Source organism: Corvus kubaryi, unplaced genomic scaffold, assembly GCF_017639235.1.
Source record: "Corvus kubaryi isolate FWS band 111438036 unplaced genomic scaffold, C.kubaryi_AGA036_p1.0 37133, whole genome shotgun sequence".
Lineage (NCBI taxonomy): Eukaryota > Metazoa > Chordata > Aves > Passeriformes > Corvidae > Corvus > Corvus kubaryi.
Window position 1 is genome coordinate 409,056 of NW_024581034.1, and position 16,030 is coordinate 425,085.

Below are 16,030 nucleotides of genomic sequence, written 5' to 3' on the forward strand. Positions count from 1 at the left end.
TATTATACAAATGATAATTGGTGAGAGTAGAATTTATACCAACCCCATTTCTCATTCTTTTGTTTGCATTTTCGAGGCACAAAAGCTTTGACATCATCTGTATCTTTAATTTCTTGACCAAACTCTTCCCCTTTTGAAGAGGACTATCGCATTTTAAGCACTAAAAATTTAAAGCTGGAATGCAACATTGGGATTTTTCCATCTCTTTCAGGTCTGACAGCTACAAAAAACTTCCTCCTACAATATGGCCAAGTTCTGCAAGAGCTTGACCTTTCTATTTTAATCCCACTGTGGAACCAGAAATATGGCAGTAAATTTGATTATGTGGCAGCTGATGGTGAAAAGCAAGAGATTTGGGATTATTTCCTCAAACCCCCCCTAGAGAAAACCCGATGTTTTATATGGCTTTTAGAAGAAAACAGAGCACATTTCCCAGGCCTCCATCAAGCTTTAGATGAATTCTTTGATAAAATGGGTGAGTAGGCAAAGGGATCAAACATTGCCAATAAAAATTCACATTGATTGCTCCGTTTTGAACAGAAAAGTTCTGCAGCTGCAGTTTTGGAGCTGCTGTGGTGGTGGTGGGTGAAGGATTATCACAATAATTGCTGTGATTTCCCAGTTAAATTGTAAATGAGATCAAATATTGTTATTTCCATGAATCACCAGGACTCTTCTCCTTCCAACAGCTGACCCAACCATTATATTAAAGAAGCAAGGAAATGAAAATTTATCAGTAAGTGAACTTCATTTGTGTTTGGTCTCAGCTCAGAAAGAAGTTTGTTGGTATTTTAGAAAAGGAAATCTTTTGCAGCCTCATCTTTCAGACTTAATAGAGATTTAATCTCATCTTGTAGCTCCCTTTTCTTAAATTATTTGATATTTGCATTAGTTAATAATAATTATTAAAGTGTGCCTCGTTCTGAATCACTTTGGGATTGGTGTCATCATTAAAATCCATCCCAACTGGCAGAAATATATTCTGTATTTCAGTTAATTCTGTGTTTGAGGCACTCACATTTAAAGTCCTTGTCTGCAGTTAAATTTACCTTTACAAATCCAGGATTTACTTTTGATTCAGAATAAAGCTCTAGAGTCAATTAATTTACATTCTAATAGAATGCAGCTTTTAAAAACGTTAATAAAATGCAAATTTAAAAATGTACACGTTAATAAAATGCAGAATTTTAAATGCACACATTAATAAAATGCAGATTATTTAATGTACACATCAATAAAAATCAGATTTTTTAATGCACACGTTAATAAAATGCAGATTTTTTAAATGTACTTGTTAATAAAATGCAAATTTTAAAATGTATACATTAATAAAATGCAGAATTTTAAATGTGCACAGTAATAAAATGCAGGTTTTAATGCATGCACTGATAATGTACATGTTAATAAAATGCAGAATTTTAAATGTACATGTTAATAAAAAATCAGAATTTTTGATGTACATATTAATAAACTGCAGATTTTTTTAAATGCACACATTAATAAAATGCAGATTTTTTTAATGTACACATTAGTAAAATGCAGAATTTTAAATGTGCCCATTAATAAAATGCAGATTTTTTATGTAAACATTAATAAAATGCAAAATTCTTAATATACATATTAATAAAAATCAGAATTTTCAGTGTACATGTAATAAAATGCAGATTTTTAATGTAAACATTAATAAAATGCAGATTTTAATGCACACATTAATAAAATGCAGATTTTTAATGTACACATTGATAAAATAAAGATTTTTAATGTACACATTAATAAAATGCAGAATTTCAAATGTGCACAGGAATAAAATGCAGATTTTAAATGTACACATTAATAAAATGCAGATTTTAAAAATGTGCACATTAATAAAACAAGAATTAATAAGAATTAATTCACATTTTGGTTCCTTCAGCTTTGTGTAGCTTGGAAAACTGAAGCAACGTTTGCCGTGACTTTGTTGCATTTTTCTGTTTCAGAATAATGAAATCAAAGTTAAAAACAAAAACAGGAAGAAGAATTTGAAAGAGTCAAAGGTCAGTAGCTTTTGAAGCTGCTAAAACAGATGTTACCAAGCAGAGAGCACTTTGTAATACTAAAAACCCGCCCAAAAATCCTAAAAACTGCTCTTTTTTTTTGAGAATTTCTGGCATTCAGGTGGACAGGGGCTGTTTTCCTCAATACCTTGAGGAGAATCCTTAGTGAAGTAGCTTTTCCTGAAGTAAAATTAAGCTGTGAAGACTCCAAGTGTGTAATTTTGTTAAAATGCATCAGGATAAAAGCTATTTTTAAACTTATTTAGACTCAGTTTGGCTCTGACTGGAGTCACCTTCCACTGGCCTAATCCTGAATTATTGCTGTGATCTCAATTTGCCAAGTGGGAAGAAGTGAATTCAGTGCCAAAGTTCCCTGTAATGCTCAGAAATGTTATTAATGATTCATTATTTTATAGATTTTATCGGAATATTATTCTGCCTGAGTCTTACACTGCCTTTTGGAGGATTTTGCTTTATTGAAAGCCTCAGGTCCAGCCTGGTGCCCCCAACTTTTAATCATTTTAATCAATTTCAAGAGGAAACTTTCGATTTTTTCCTCTTCTCATCAGCCAGGATTTCTTTTTTCTGAATTAAGTGCATTTATTTGTGTATTTCTGAATTATTAGATAATAAAAATTAAGACAGTTGAAGTGTCTGTAGTGGTGTGGACAATAATCAATGTCACATCAAAGCATGTGGAATTAGGGATAATTCCTGCTTGTGGTAAAGTTGTTACAGCCTCAGATGTAAAAGTTTGATTAAATGTTGATGAAATTGGTAAAAAAAGAGGGATTTGGGGCTGAATATCCCAATTTCTTTTTCCTAAATAAGTTCTGAAGAAGAAATGAGTAATTTTAAATTAAAAACTTTCTTGCTGTGGCTTAGCACGGATAATTTTACCTGGGAATTTTGCAGTTCATGGCGGCCACGATGAATTTATAGGACAAAATTCAGTGTAAATAACTTACTCCTGGTCCTTGCAGGATTATTTTCCACAGGCTTTTTGTGAGGTAAAAGCTAAAAGAAATCTGTTTTCAATTAGTCTATTTTAGTATTATCCAGTGGAGTTAGTACAGCACCACGAGAAGAAGAGAAGATATTTATAGAAGAAAATAATTTGTGAGTATTTTATTCTGCTTTTCTTGCCCAAACTCCAGAGCGCTGGAGAAGAATCCCTTACAAACACCAAGGCTGGGTTAACTTTATTTTTTTCTGCTGATTTTTAAGGTACAGAGATTTTACCAATGAACCATTTGTAATCCCAGAATATCTCCAGGAGCAACTGGCCGAATTTGAAGCTCTCTATAATGTTTCCAATAGTAACAATTATCAAATTAATAATAATCCAGATCCAATCAGTGAGAATTTATATGAGTGAGTATAAATTCCTGGGCTCAGCAGCTTCGGGGGGTTACATTTTACTTCATCATTTGAATAATTTTTTGGATTAATTGGAATCCTGGGGGTCTGGTGTGGCCAGGAAGGAGTGGATTGATGTTTTGTGAAATACAATTTCAGAATTACGTTGAAAAACTTCGATTAATAATAACAATTCTCTTTTTTTCCCCAAGTTATTTCTCTCAAATCTTGGAAGAACATGGCCCTCTGGAAATTTATAATAAGTTACTGGTTGGGGAATATGAAAATTTCCCTGAGGAAACTCGGAAGGTGGTGGAAGATGAAGGGGGCCTGGAACCCTTCCTGCTGAAATCCCTTCGTTTCATTATGGTGGATAATCTGATTGGATTAAGGAAGCACTCAGTCCTTTTGGAAGGAAATCCAAGCAGGAATGAGACTGGAAATAAAGAGGAAAATTATATAGGTGGGGAATTCCAAGGGAATTTCTCCCAGAGCAAGCTGCAGTTGAATCCCTATGCTGAGGAATTCAAGCCGCTGTCGTACCCTGTGGAACCCCCTTTATCAGCACCTGCTAATTTAACAGATTATGAGACTCCACAGCATTTGCCCTGTTCTTTCCCTGCTTCCTGCACACCTGGGAGTCCTCTGGAGAACGAGGGTGTTTATTCCATGGAAAACGAGTCGCTGTTTCCAGGTGTTTTACTAAAGGGCTTTGAGTCCCAAGGTCCTGCTGTGTTCTTGCCTCAGAGCTCCTGGGGTTATCAATATGGAATATTGCCTCTGCCTTCTGCCCTGGCTCAGCCTGGATATATTTATGCTGATCCTGCAGCTCATCAGGATAGTCAGGAATCAGCAGTTTCACATAGGAAATACATCCCTGGAGGTTCTGTGCCAGCTGAAATCCAGGAGTACAAAGGCCTTTGGGGCCACTCGGAGAACTCTGATAAGGAGGATTCTGCTTTTCCAAATGGTTCTGGTGAAGCTGAACAGAGTAAATGGGTTAAGAAGGAAATGGGAAGGAGGAATAAACCTGGGAGGACGAGCAATCCTCACACGAGGATGGTGGCTGTTCAGGTAAGGAATGGGAGGAGAACAATGCTGGAGAGATTTTAAGGCCACCAGGATGAGCAGAGGGATGGAGCAGCTCTGCTGGGAGGAAAGGCTGCGAGAGCTGGGATTGTTCAGCCTGGAGAGGAGAAGCTTTGGGCTGAGCTCAGTGTGGCCTTGCAGGGCCTGAAGGAGCTGCAGGAAAGCTGGAGAGAGACAATTCCCAAGGCATGGAGGGCCAGGAGCCAGGGAATGGCTTCCCAGTGCCAGAGGGCAGGGCTGGATGGGAGATTGGGCAGGAATTGTTCCCTGGGAGGGTGGGCAGGCCCTGGCACAGGGTGCCCAGAGCAGCTGGGGCTGCCCCTGGATCCCTGGCAGTGCCCAAGGCCAGGCTGGACATTGGGGCTGGGAGCAGCCTGGGACAGTGGGAGGTGTCCCTGCCCATGGCAGGGGTGGGGCTGGGTGGGCTTTAAGGTCCCTCCCCACCCAAACCATTCCATGATTCCTGAGAACTTTCTGTTTAAGTTGCTGCCACTTTCTGTGAGGACTCATTTTTCATTTGTGATTCTCCAGAGCTGGTAGCTGAATTTTGTTCAGCCTGAAGTTTTTGCAGCTCTTTGCCCTGGGTGTCTCAGAGGGAGCTGCTACACATCAGTTTCACCTTCACTTTAGAGAGGAAACCAAGTCCTTCTGTGTCATTATTTTTCCTTTTCTGATTAGTTCAGGGATTTGTTTTCACTTCCACAACATCTGAGGATTTGGATTTGTGGCGAAGAGGAGGCTCAGGGGGGACCTTCTCACTCTCTGCAACTCCCTGACAGGAGAGTGAGACAATTCCTGCAAATCTTGAATTTTCAGACATTTAGAGCATGGCTTTGTTTTAAAGACTGACAGAACTGCTTGGAATTGCTTGTGGTGAATGAAATCAGGGAAAGATAAAAAAAAACCCTTGCAGAAACAGCACCCCAATGTTTCCCTACATCCTTTATAGACCTGGATTAGAGCTGGATTTGTAAAACCATAGGGGAGGTGCAAAAGCTCCAAGCCAGGGCAGCTCATCTGTGAACTGAGAGAAGCTTTTTAATCAACTCTTAGTATTTTTTTTTTGTGTTCTAGGTAAACCAGGAAGTTGCTGATAGGGAAACCAATACTTTGCCTTTCCATCCATATGAAAATCAACAAGTAAGTTCCCTGCATCTTGGTTTGCATTTCTCCTGAAGGAGGTTAAAGGAATGCCCAGAAACTGAATAGTGAAGAAATAAAAACTCTCTGAAAACAACAGGTTTTAACAGATATTTTGTGGTTTGGGTTGTTTGCCTGTTTGTGTTCTGTGATGTTCTTGGAAACATCACCCAGCCCCACAAGGAGATGATTTTTGAGCTTTGTTCTGATGGCTTTGTTCTGTAGCTCTTCAGATGTTGAATGTTTCGGGGAAATGCTATTTCCTCTCTCAAAACCTGGATTTCAGTATTCCCTTTGGGCATAGAGACAGCTCAGAGTGGTGTCAGTGGCAGGTTTATGTCTGTACCAGGAGATAAAAAGTGAGAAAATGTGGCCTTTGAACTGGTAACAGGTATAAATCAAACTGGTTTTTGTAACTGATTAATTTTCAGGGAGATCTTCTGCGCATGGAGAAGGAGCACCAGGTATTAAAGGAACAACTTAAAGAAGCAGAGGAGAAATTTGAGCAGTTACAAAGCAGAAGCGTGGAGGAAATTGGTGCTTTGGAAGAGCTCCTGAAAAAAAGTATTGAAGAGACTGAGGTAAAGCTTTTCCCCATGGATCAGAGGTTGTGGAATCCCCTGGATCCCTGGAAGTGTCCAAGGGCAGCTTGGACGGGGCCTGGAGCAGCCTGGGACAGTGGAAGGTGTCCTTCCCACCCAAAGCATTCCAGGATTCCCTGATTGCTCGTAAACATCCTCAGTCTGCTCCAACTTTTATTTGAATAAACCACTGTTTTCAGAAATAAAAGTTCTCTTCTTTCCTGCCTCCAGGTCTCCCAGAACGAGCTGGATTGGTTCCACCAAGACTCGGAAATGCAAATGAAGAAATGGCAGCAGGAGAAGAAGGAAAGTCGGGAGAACTTAAAAGCCCTGAGGAGCACAGCTAAAAAACACTCAGACACCAGTGAGAGGTATGATTGGAAATAGATTTGCATCCCCTCATTCTGACAGTCTAAAGGCTTCAGAAATCGTTAAGGAAATTTAATCCTTGGCTGTGAAACCAGCCAGCCATTTTCTCCCAGTATTAGGCTGAAATATGGACATGGCCACTTCCTTATTTTGTATTTCTTGGCAAATTACAGGTAAACATCTACACTAGCTTTTAGGTAACTGATGAAACCCACTTAGTAATAATTCTTCTAACCAGATTTGACAATTCCTGCTGTATTTTCATGTCCTCTCAGTTTACAGAGCCCAGACTTTGAATGCCTTTGTTTTCTCTTTAGTCTTAAGTAGTTTGGGCCAAATCTCTCTTGAAAAATCATCAGCCAGTTTTTATATTAATGACTGATTTATTAGGAATAAATTTAAATGTATTTAGAATAGAATCCCTGAATAGTTTGGGTAGGAAGGGACTTTAAAGACCATCTGATTCCAGCCCCTTCCACTATCCTTGGCTGCTCCAGCCTGGCCTGGGGCACTTCCAGGGCTGGGAATTCCATAATTCCTGTGGTATCAAACAGCATCTAAAAGCTACAGATTGTCCTGGTGGTTATAGAGGAACATGTACCAGATTTGCCAATAAACCTTTGTCACAACAAGCTTAATAAACGTTTGATTCCTGTAGGTATTTGAAGACCATTGATGACAAGGAAAAGCAATATAATGAGTGTTTAAATACATTTCTGGAGACCAGGTAAAACTCATGTCCCTTTCAGCAATATTTACATTTTTCTGCTTCACTCTGGGTAAAGGCTTAGGGGAATATAAGCACTTTAACACGTATTTCTTACTCTGAGTTAGTTTGCTTTTACTTACCATGAGTAAATATTAATATTTAGAAGAATAAAAATCGTATTCTCATACATTTCCCTTGATCACATGACACTGAGTAGCTGTAAAAAACCTCTAAAATGGCATAAATTTTAAATACTGCTCTGCTGTGACTGTTACTCAAATACTTCCCTTCTGTTTCTTTCACAGTAATAAATTTGCTAGTGAGAAAGGAAAATTGGAAGAGCTGATAAAAAAGAGTCAAGATAACAGCCAGGAGTGTGAGAAAAGAGCTGTTAAAGCAGAGGTACAAACAAAAAAAATCCTTAAAACCTTTTTTTTTCAAGAGCTGGGGTCGTTTGTGCTGATTGGAGGTGGAGAAATGATACAAAAAATATTGGAAGTGCCAGTGATGGAAACTCCTCTTGAAATTCCTCACTGTAGGGACTGTGTGTGCACTTCAAACCACCAAACTCTTGTTTAAATTCCTATTAAAATCCTAGTTCAAGGTTTTATCCCTTTTTTTTTTGTTATTTTTTGTTTGGTTCCAGGTCTCAGTGCTCCAGACCTGGAAGGAAACTGAAATCTGGAAGCTCAAAGGCACCATTGCCAAGGCAGAAGGAAATCTCAGGATGCTGAAGGCACTGAGCAGGTACTGGGAGTTCCCACCAGGAATTCCACTACTCCTGGTTGTTAATTATTTAATTTTCTAATTATTCTAATTACTTTATATTGTATTATTATATAAAATAATTTTTATTTTGTTACGTAATTGTGTAAAATATACAGTATTTATAAGAAGTATTAGATTATAATATAAATGTGCACAGGATTGGGGGTAAATAGTATTTCCCCAATCAAAATTCAGCTGGAAATTGAGTCTCATCCTTATCCTTGTGTCTTTCTGAGCTGGGAAAATCAGATTATCTTGGTAATAATAATTCCAGTTATCCCTGGAAAAGGGCTGCAGTGTAACTGATTTTAACCTGAAACCCCTTGAAAACTTTAACTGGGATTAATTGCTGAGGGAGGAACTATTGGGACAACACCACTGGTCTCAAAAATTATGGGAATGTTGGAGTTTAACTGCAAATCCTCAATATTTCAGCAGCTCAGCTTCAGCAGCTCCTGTGTTGAAGTCCCAGATTGATTCCTGGGAAATATTTATTGCAAATGTCAAGAAACAACTGGAAAAAGTCGAGGTAAAACTTCATTTCTCTCCACAAGCTTTTAAGTTGAACTTTGGAAATGAAAACATTTAATAACGTTGCATTTCTTTTTAAAAACACCAACAGCTTGTCCTCCAAATGCTGAGGGGAATTTTTTTAATTACAAAAGAGACAGTTTGGAGTCCAGGTTGTTAATTTCTAGTGGATATATTTCATTTTTTAAAGGCAGAAATCTGTCCTTTACACACTTGCTTCAACATTGCATCCCACATGAAGAAATCCGGTTTTTTGGGTTCGTGACCTTTAGAAATCCATGGAACCTCTTAAAAAAACCCCAACAGGGAACTCTCTGAGAAATTCCGATGTAAAATGTGATCTTTAAGGAAGAGGGAGCTCTGTGGATGCTGATGTGGAGGAAGATGATGGTTGCTTGGTTGGTTTTCCTTCTGCAGGCTGAGTATGACGAAAAAATTGAGCTGGTGAAAAACGGTGCCCGGAACTGCCTCAGTAAAGTGGAAATCGTGGATGTTCCTTATCCTCAGGGAGTTCTTGTGAGTATCCCACCTTCCACAGCAGGTCCAGTGCTTGGAATCTCCCTCAGCGTGGCTGGCAGTGGGGGGAGGTGTCCAGGGAGAACTGGAATGTGCAGCCTTGGACACACAAAATCCCAGCTCCAGAGGAAAAGGGGACGGAGATGAGCCTGGGGAAGGCCAGGGAGCAGCACATTCCCAACTCCTGTGAGAGGCTCAAGCTGTTCAAAGTTGATTCCTCACTGAGTTTTGTACTCAGTGGGGTTCCTGTAGCACCAAAATCCTGGGATTCCAGAATGGGTTGGGTTGGGAGGGACCTTAAAGCCCATCCAGTTCCATGGGCAGGGACACCTCCCACTGCCCCAGGCTGCTCCAAGCCCCAATGTCCAGCCTGGCCTTGGGCACTGCCAGGGATCCAGGGGCAGCCCCAGCTGCTCTGGGCACCCTGTGCCAGGGCCTGCCCACCCTCCCAGGGAACAATTCCTGCCCAAGATCCCATCTAACCCTGTCTTCTTCCAGCTCAAGGCCATTCCCTGTGTCCTGTCCCTCCATCCCTTGAAGGCCAAGTCCCTCTCCAGCTCTCCAGGAGCTTCTTCAGGCACTGGAAGGGGCTCCCTGGAGCATTCTCTTCTCCAGGTTGAACAGCCCCAAAATCCATCAGGACAAGCCCCACTATGCAGAATCCCAGGATCCCTGAGGCTGGAAAAGCCCTCCCAGCCCAGCCAGTCCCAGCTGTGCCCGATGCCCACCTTGTCCCCAGCCCAGAGCACTGAGTGCCACCTCCAGCCCTTCCTGGGACACCTCCAGGGATGGGCACTCCAAACCTCCCTGGGCAGCCCCTGCCAAGGCCTGAGCTCCCTTTCCATGGGGAAACTTCCCTGAAGGAATTCCTACAGCACCGTGTGTCACTGATTACAAACACCAACCTCAGCTCCCAGCCCAGCGTGTCAGGAACGAGGTGGAGCAGAGCCATTTATGGGAATGCATCTGGAATGAGAGCAGCCCCAGGAAATGCTGTTCACAGATGTTTTCTCATGGGCCAACAGCTCCACCAATGCCTTGCTCAAATCTCAGCAGTTTCTTCTGATTGGTCCTTTTTAGATTTATTTTTTTAATATATATTTTTTTTTCTCTGCAGAAAATCTTGGGGTTTGTTGGTTTGTTTGTGTTTTTGTTTGTTTGTTTTTTTTTTTGTTCTGGGTATAATTTTGATTCAGGGCTCTGTTCTAATATTTGAGATTGTTATTGCACTTTTTCTGGGCTTCTGCAAGTTCCTCTCCTGCATAATTCCCCACTTATTTTTAGGTCTGTCCTTTCTATTTATTGACACAGAATATGGAGACAACTTAATCACCACCAATTTATTGGGGAAAAGCAACTCCTGAGCCCCTTGTTCTGCATTTGGAATTTATTTTTCCTGCAGTAACACCAGAGTGACCTTTTAGAAGAGAAATAATCACGGGGTCAGACACCTGCCCTGATCTTAGGGAGTTCTTAAGATAAATTGCTGTGACCTTCCAGGTCCTGGGCACAGCCAAACCTGTCACAATTGAGACTGCAAATACTCCAGAGTTCAACTTGATTTGTTTCAATCACTGTTTTTCCTGTGAAATGTGTTTGTTTCCTAGACAATACCAGGCAGACCTCCCATGTGTGATCCTGCCATTGTCACCTATTGCTCGGCATCCGCTCATCCCAGTCCCCTTCCTGCATTTTTGAGTTCTGATGGAAAAGCTCCAGCCCAGCCTTCACTCCCAGCACAGACCGGAGCTAAGCCAGCACCTGCCACCTCTGAGGGTTCTTCTGCAGCTGGGAAAACGCATCCCAAAGCTCCAGAGGGATCACATTCCAATAAACTCTCACCATCCTGCCCATCAGGGATTTCTGGGAGTAACACCCAGCACGTCCAGGCCAGCCAGAGCCACCAAGATCCCTCAGCTCTGCAGCCGAGGCCGCCTGGAATTCCAAACAACAAAAAGCTTCCAAAAGCCATTGAAAATATTATTGCCCAGCTCCAGAGTATATTCCCAAACTACAGCAGGTATGGATTGAAGGAGTGCTGTGAAAGACGGTCTGAACAGCCAGGGATGAAGTGCAAGAGGAATTGATTTTATTCTGCTGATAAGGGGTGGAGGGACAGGAAAAGGGGAATGGCTTTTAACTGCCAGAGAGTGGGGTTAGATGGGAGATTGGGCAGGAATTGTTCCCTGGCAGGGTGGGCAGGCCCTGGCACAGGGTGCCCAGAGCAGCTGGGGCTGCCCCTGGATCCCTGGCAGTGCCCAAGGCCAGGCTGGACACTGGGGCTGGGAGCAGCCTGGGACAGTGGGAGGTGTCCCTGCCATGGCAGGGGTGGGGCTGGATGGGCTTTAAGGTCTCTCCCAACCCAAACATTCCATGATTCTGATGATTGTTTAGGGGTTTGATCCTGGTTACTGAGAGTTATTGGGAGCAGGAACCTGCATCAGTTCATGGGAAAAGTTGGTGTCTTTTGATCCTGCTGGGATCACAGAACCTGCAGTGCCCCCCAGATGCCATCTCTGACCCTGCCTTTCCTGTCCCTCCAGCTCAGACTTCATTGGCTTCATCAGGGACATGCAGAGGAGAAATGGGAACACCCTGGCAGGCCTGAGCCCGGAGGAAATCCTCAGACGGGTCACGGAGCTCATCCTGGACCAGCGGCTCAAGGTACTGGGGCTGGAGCTGCTCCCCTTCCCCCCATGGAAAGCAGAGCAGCACAGCCCCAAGGAACACAATTCCTTGTGATCCCTGTGCAGGCACCACCTCCAGCAGGCAGAGCCGTGCATTCCCTGGACTCTGCTCCCCCGGCGGCAGCGCGGAGCCGGGAAGTGCCTGCGGAAGGAATCGCCCCCGGCTCCCCCCGGGCAGCACCTGCCCCTAAAAACAGCTCCAGTAAAAACACCCCTCAGCCAAACCTGCAGCCCTGGGGAAATGCTGGAGCAATACCTAAAGCCAAATGGAAAAAGCAGGACAATGCTGTAAGTTTCCCACTGTTTCTATGGAGTTGTTGCTTTGTACAGGACACGAAATAATCCAGGAAAAAAAAAGAACTGCTTCGTTTATTTTGTGTACAAAAACCTAAATAGACTTGGTTAAAGTCAGTGACCTCGTTAATTGAGTAGAAAGTGCTGGTTAATTGCTGATGGTTTTTATATAACTGAGCATTCCTTTCCTGGCCAGGCCTCCAGTGAGGATCCCTGCACGATCTGTCACGATGAGCTGAGCAGAGACTCCTGTGAGCTCGAGTGTGGGCATCACTTCCACAGGGAGGTGAGTTCTGGTCTTGTTCCTGATCTCCACTTCCTAAAAACCACCCCTTTACCCTCCCCTTACCCTTCAATGCTTAAACAGCGGGGCACAATTTGGTTTTCCAGCCTTTGCCCCCCAAAACGTGCCCCACAGACAGCCTGACTGTGTCAGAAAGCTTCAGGTGGTTTTTTTTAAAGTAATTCATCAGTGAATTTAAGCTGATTCTTCAGAGGGTGAATTTGGTTGGGACTGTTGGCAGCACACTCAGGGAATGGGCTATCCCTAAAAACCCTGCATTTTGCCACCTGATAGTGGAAACTCAGGGAGTGAAAAAGTCAGGATTATGCTGGAGTAACTCCACGTTTCTGTCTGTGCCTTTTCCCCTTTACCTTTTTTGTTTAACGCCGATTTCTTCTCGCAGAACGAATTTGATTAGAGCAGGAGAACAATTCTCCAACCCCAAATTTCAGTGGTGTAGAACTTGTTGAAGAGCTTCCCCATTAGTGCCAATTCTTTCCAGCCTCCAGCTGGACTCCTCTTCCCAGATTTTGCCTCTCACCCTCTCCCTGTCCCCGCAGTGCATCCGAACGTGGCTCAAGCAGCATTCCAGCACCTGCCCCATCTGCCGTGTCCATGCTCTGCTTCCTGAGGATTTCCCTGAGCTTCCTGCATGGAACAAGTAAAGCTGAACCTGCTTTTACCTCCACACTTTATACTAAGATGCAAAAGGGCTGCAGCATAACCCCAGTGATGGGGAACAGGACAGAACCCTGGGTTTATCGGCAATGGGAACAGCCTCAGGATTTGGCCCTTGGCATTGAGCCACAGCGTTCCAAGATCAAGGATTTCTCCTGCTTCCTGCCTAAAGCTGTGGAGTTCAGGGCTGGCAGCACACAAAACTGGTGGATTTTTGGCTAAGAGACACTGAAAGTACCAAATTATGTCATCTGAAAGGCCAGTGTGTAATTCCTGTGAAGAGGGGGCTTTTCCTTCAGATTTATTCCAGTATCAAACAAGTAGGTGACCCGAAGGATGGACCAGCAGAACTGGACCAGCCACACCATTCCCTTCCACTGGCACAAACAATTCAGGATTCAAGCCTGCTCTGGTCCTTGCAGTTCATCCCTGCAGCTCCTCTCTCCTGAATCCACAGCTGAGAATTCAAATCATTTAAATAATGACTTTTAGTAACATTTTGAAACTGGAATTCTAAATTATTTATGTGGATCAATTCTTTATTCTCAAAATAAGGTTGAAATTTGAATTTCCCCCCTTGTTGAAGAGCTGGTCTGTTGAAATGGGGAGGATTTTAAAAAAGGATTTTTTAAAGGATTTTTAAGCAACACTTCCTCTGTATTTTGTGCAGGAATGGTCACCAGTAGCAGGAGGGGCAGAATTCCAGCAGCTCAGGGAATTGTTCTCCCACTGTTTCCCGAGTCTGAACTGGCCAGAGCACCTTCAACAGTGACAAGTTTGTCCCAGAGACCCAAAAGATGAGGGCCAGAGCCTGAGAACCTTAAAGTGAAAATCAAATATCTGAATACAGGCAGGATGATACGGATTAGGAGCTTTTGGCTAAGTCCAGGGATCGCTTGTTCCCCACACATCTCCTCCAGCTGAAATTTTAAACTCCTCTGTGGTTAATCAGTGTATTAATTACCACTTGAATAAAAAATAAAATCACTGCTGCAGCCCAACAAGTTGTTTGTGTGTAGTATTTCTGCTCAGTCTGAGTTAGGGGTGAGTAACTACTCTGTGCTGTAGAATTAAGGCCTAAAAATTCCAGCACTGGAATCCTTTTCAGCCTCCAGTATTTTGGGGGGGTTGCAGCTCTTCCCAAGGCCAGCCCCTCTTTCTACATCCCTTGGGACAGCGGGAGCTGGCAGCTTCTGGCACTCCTGGAGCAGACTGGGAAGCCCAAGGAGTGGCTTTCACTTCCCCAAATCCCCCTGTACCATCCCCTGGTCTTAGGGAGAAGTGGGAAGTTTCAGTCAACAGCATTTTCCTCCCTCTTCTCAGACATTGGAATAAAAATTTCAGCTGTTTCTTCCCTAAAACACAAGGGTCAAAACTGGAATTACATTCTCCTGCTTGGCAGTGCTGCTGGATAAACCAAAGGGAATGATTTTTCTTAGTTCTCTTAATTCTGCCTTTTCAGGTGCTCATCTTTACACTTCCAAGTTCCGTAATACAGACTGAGCCTGCCTCTACCCCACGTGGAAAATAAACAGAAAATCTGCAAGTTGTGGCTGTTCCATTAAAACAACATCAAACCCCCACAACCTGGTTGTGTTGGGAAGGTTCTTTCTTACTGAACTATTCTTCCTTTAGGCTGTACAGTCACAAACACATTCATTTATTCCTCCAACACAAACTCCTGTTCCCAACTGACCAAAATTTCCTTGGTGGGATTTGCCATCACTCATTCCCCATCCACCTTGGGACAGATCCCACAGCACCACCTTCCACTGTTGTAGCACCATTTTTTTAGACCTTCCAAGACCTTATTTCTCATTATACCACAATTCCCATACTCTCCCAGTATGGCTGTAATGGGATTTATGACTTTTAAGGGGTCTTCAGAGGACTTTGGAATGAGTATTACAAAATTGCATCAAGAGAGGAACTTACTACATACTCCTACAGGCCTTAGGAAGCTACAGAATGATTCCTTCAGGATTTCCCCAAGAAAAAAATGGGGAAAACATGGTTGTTGAAGGCAGCAGGATTGGGAAATCCTGCCAACGCTGCTGGACTGGGAAATCCAGATGGGCAGAGTCTTGGCCAGGTTAACAGGGAAGTGAAAGCACAAGAAGAACCCACAGCAAGAAGGCAGGCACAGATAAAGTTCCACTTTCCCTCTGAGGAATTCCCAGTAAATCCTTCCCTGGTTCTCCTGGGGGTGTTCACATCCTGCAGAGCTTCAGTGGGAAGTTCTCTGTGATGAGATGGTCGTCGTGCAGAAGGACCACGATGTTCACTTCAAACTCTGGGAGAAGGGGAAAAAAAGGGGAAAGAATTCCATCGGGAGCTGCATCCTAGCAGCAATCCTACCCCAATTCCATAGAGAGCTGCATCCTAGGAGCAATCCTACCCCAATTCCACAGGGAGCTGCATCCTAGCAGCAATCCTACCCCAATTCCATAGGGAGCTGCATCCTAGCAGCAATCCTACCCCAATTCCATAGGGAGCTGCATCCTAGCAGCAATCCCACTCCAATCCCATAGGGAGCTCAATCCTAGGAGCAATCCCACTCCAATTCCATAGGGAGCACAATCCTAGCAGCAATCCTACCCCAATTCCACAGGAAGCTGAATCCTGGCAGCAATCCCACTCCAATCCCATAGGGAGCTGCATCCTAGCAGCAATCCTGCCCCAATTCCATAGGGAGCTCAATCCTAGGAGCAATCCCACTCCAATTCCATAGGGAGCACAATCCTAGCAGCAATCCTACCCCAATTCCACAGGAAGCTGAATCCTGGCAGCAATCCCACTCCAATTCTATGGAAGCACAATCCTAGGAGCAATCCTATCCCAATTCCATAGGGAGCTCAGTCCTAGGAGCAGTCCTACCCCAATTCCATAGGGAGCTGAATCCTGGCAGCAATTCTATCCCAATTCCATAGGGAGCTGAATCCTAGCAGCAATCCCACTCCAATTCCATAGGGAGCTGAATCCTAGCAGCAATC

The 16,030-nt window shown here is 43.3% G+C and overlaps 2 protein-coding genes across 9 annotated transcripts in view; one reads left to right on the plus strand and one right to left on the minus strand.

Annotated features, from left to right (window-relative positions):
* Positions 1–14,038, plus strand: part of TTC3 (tetratricopeptide repeat domain 3) — a 42,651-nt gene extending 28,613 nt beyond the window's left edge. For 5 of the 8 annotated variants that reach the window (XM_042021304.1, XM_042021309.1, XM_042021307.1 and 2 more), the window contains 18 exons: positions 212–475; positions 690–736; positions 1,977–2,033; positions 3,076–3,152; positions 3,261–3,407; positions 3,605–4,466; positions 5,556–5,621; positions 6,053–6,202; positions 6,434–6,573; positions 7,230–7,298; positions 7,586–7,682; positions 7,927–8,027; positions 8,484–8,577; positions 8,997–9,095; positions 10,703–11,115; positions 11,639–11,759; positions 11,849–12,070; positions 12,273–14,038. In XM_042021304.1, coding sequence (XP_041877238.1) covers positions 212–475; positions 690–736; positions 1,977–2,033; positions 3,076–3,152; positions 3,261–3,407; positions 3,605–4,466; positions 5,556–5,621; positions 6,053–6,202; positions 6,434–6,573; positions 7,230–7,298; positions 7,586–7,682; positions 7,927–8,027; positions 8,484–8,577; positions 8,997–9,095; positions 10,703–11,115; positions 11,639–11,759; positions 11,849–12,070; positions 12,273–12,503 — 3,257 coding nt within the window. In that variant the 3' untranslated portion in view covers positions 12,504–14,038. The remainder of the gene's footprint in view (positions 1–211; positions 476–689; positions 737–1,976; positions 2,034–3,075; positions 3,153–3,260; positions 3,408–3,604; positions 4,467–5,555; positions 5,622–6,052; positions 6,203–6,433; positions 6,574–7,229; positions 7,299–7,585; positions 7,683–7,926; positions 8,028–8,483; positions 8,578–8,996; positions 9,096–10,702; positions 11,116–11,638; positions 11,760–11,848; positions 12,071–12,272) is intronic. The other 3 variants (XM_042021308.1, XM_042021312.1, XM_042021305.1) reach the window with 2 other exon arrangements.
* VPS26C (VPS26 endosomal protein sorting factor C) overlaps positions 12,125–16,030 on the minus strand; it is a 12,327-nt gene continuing 8,421 nt past the window's right edge. Inside the window, exon 7 of the mRNA XM_042021313.1 lies at positions 12,125–15,330. Within this exon, the coding sequence (XP_041877247.1) occupies positions 15,248–15,330 (83 nt within the window). The 3' untranslated portion in view covers positions 12,125–15,247. The remainder of the gene's footprint in view (positions 15,331–16,030) is intronic.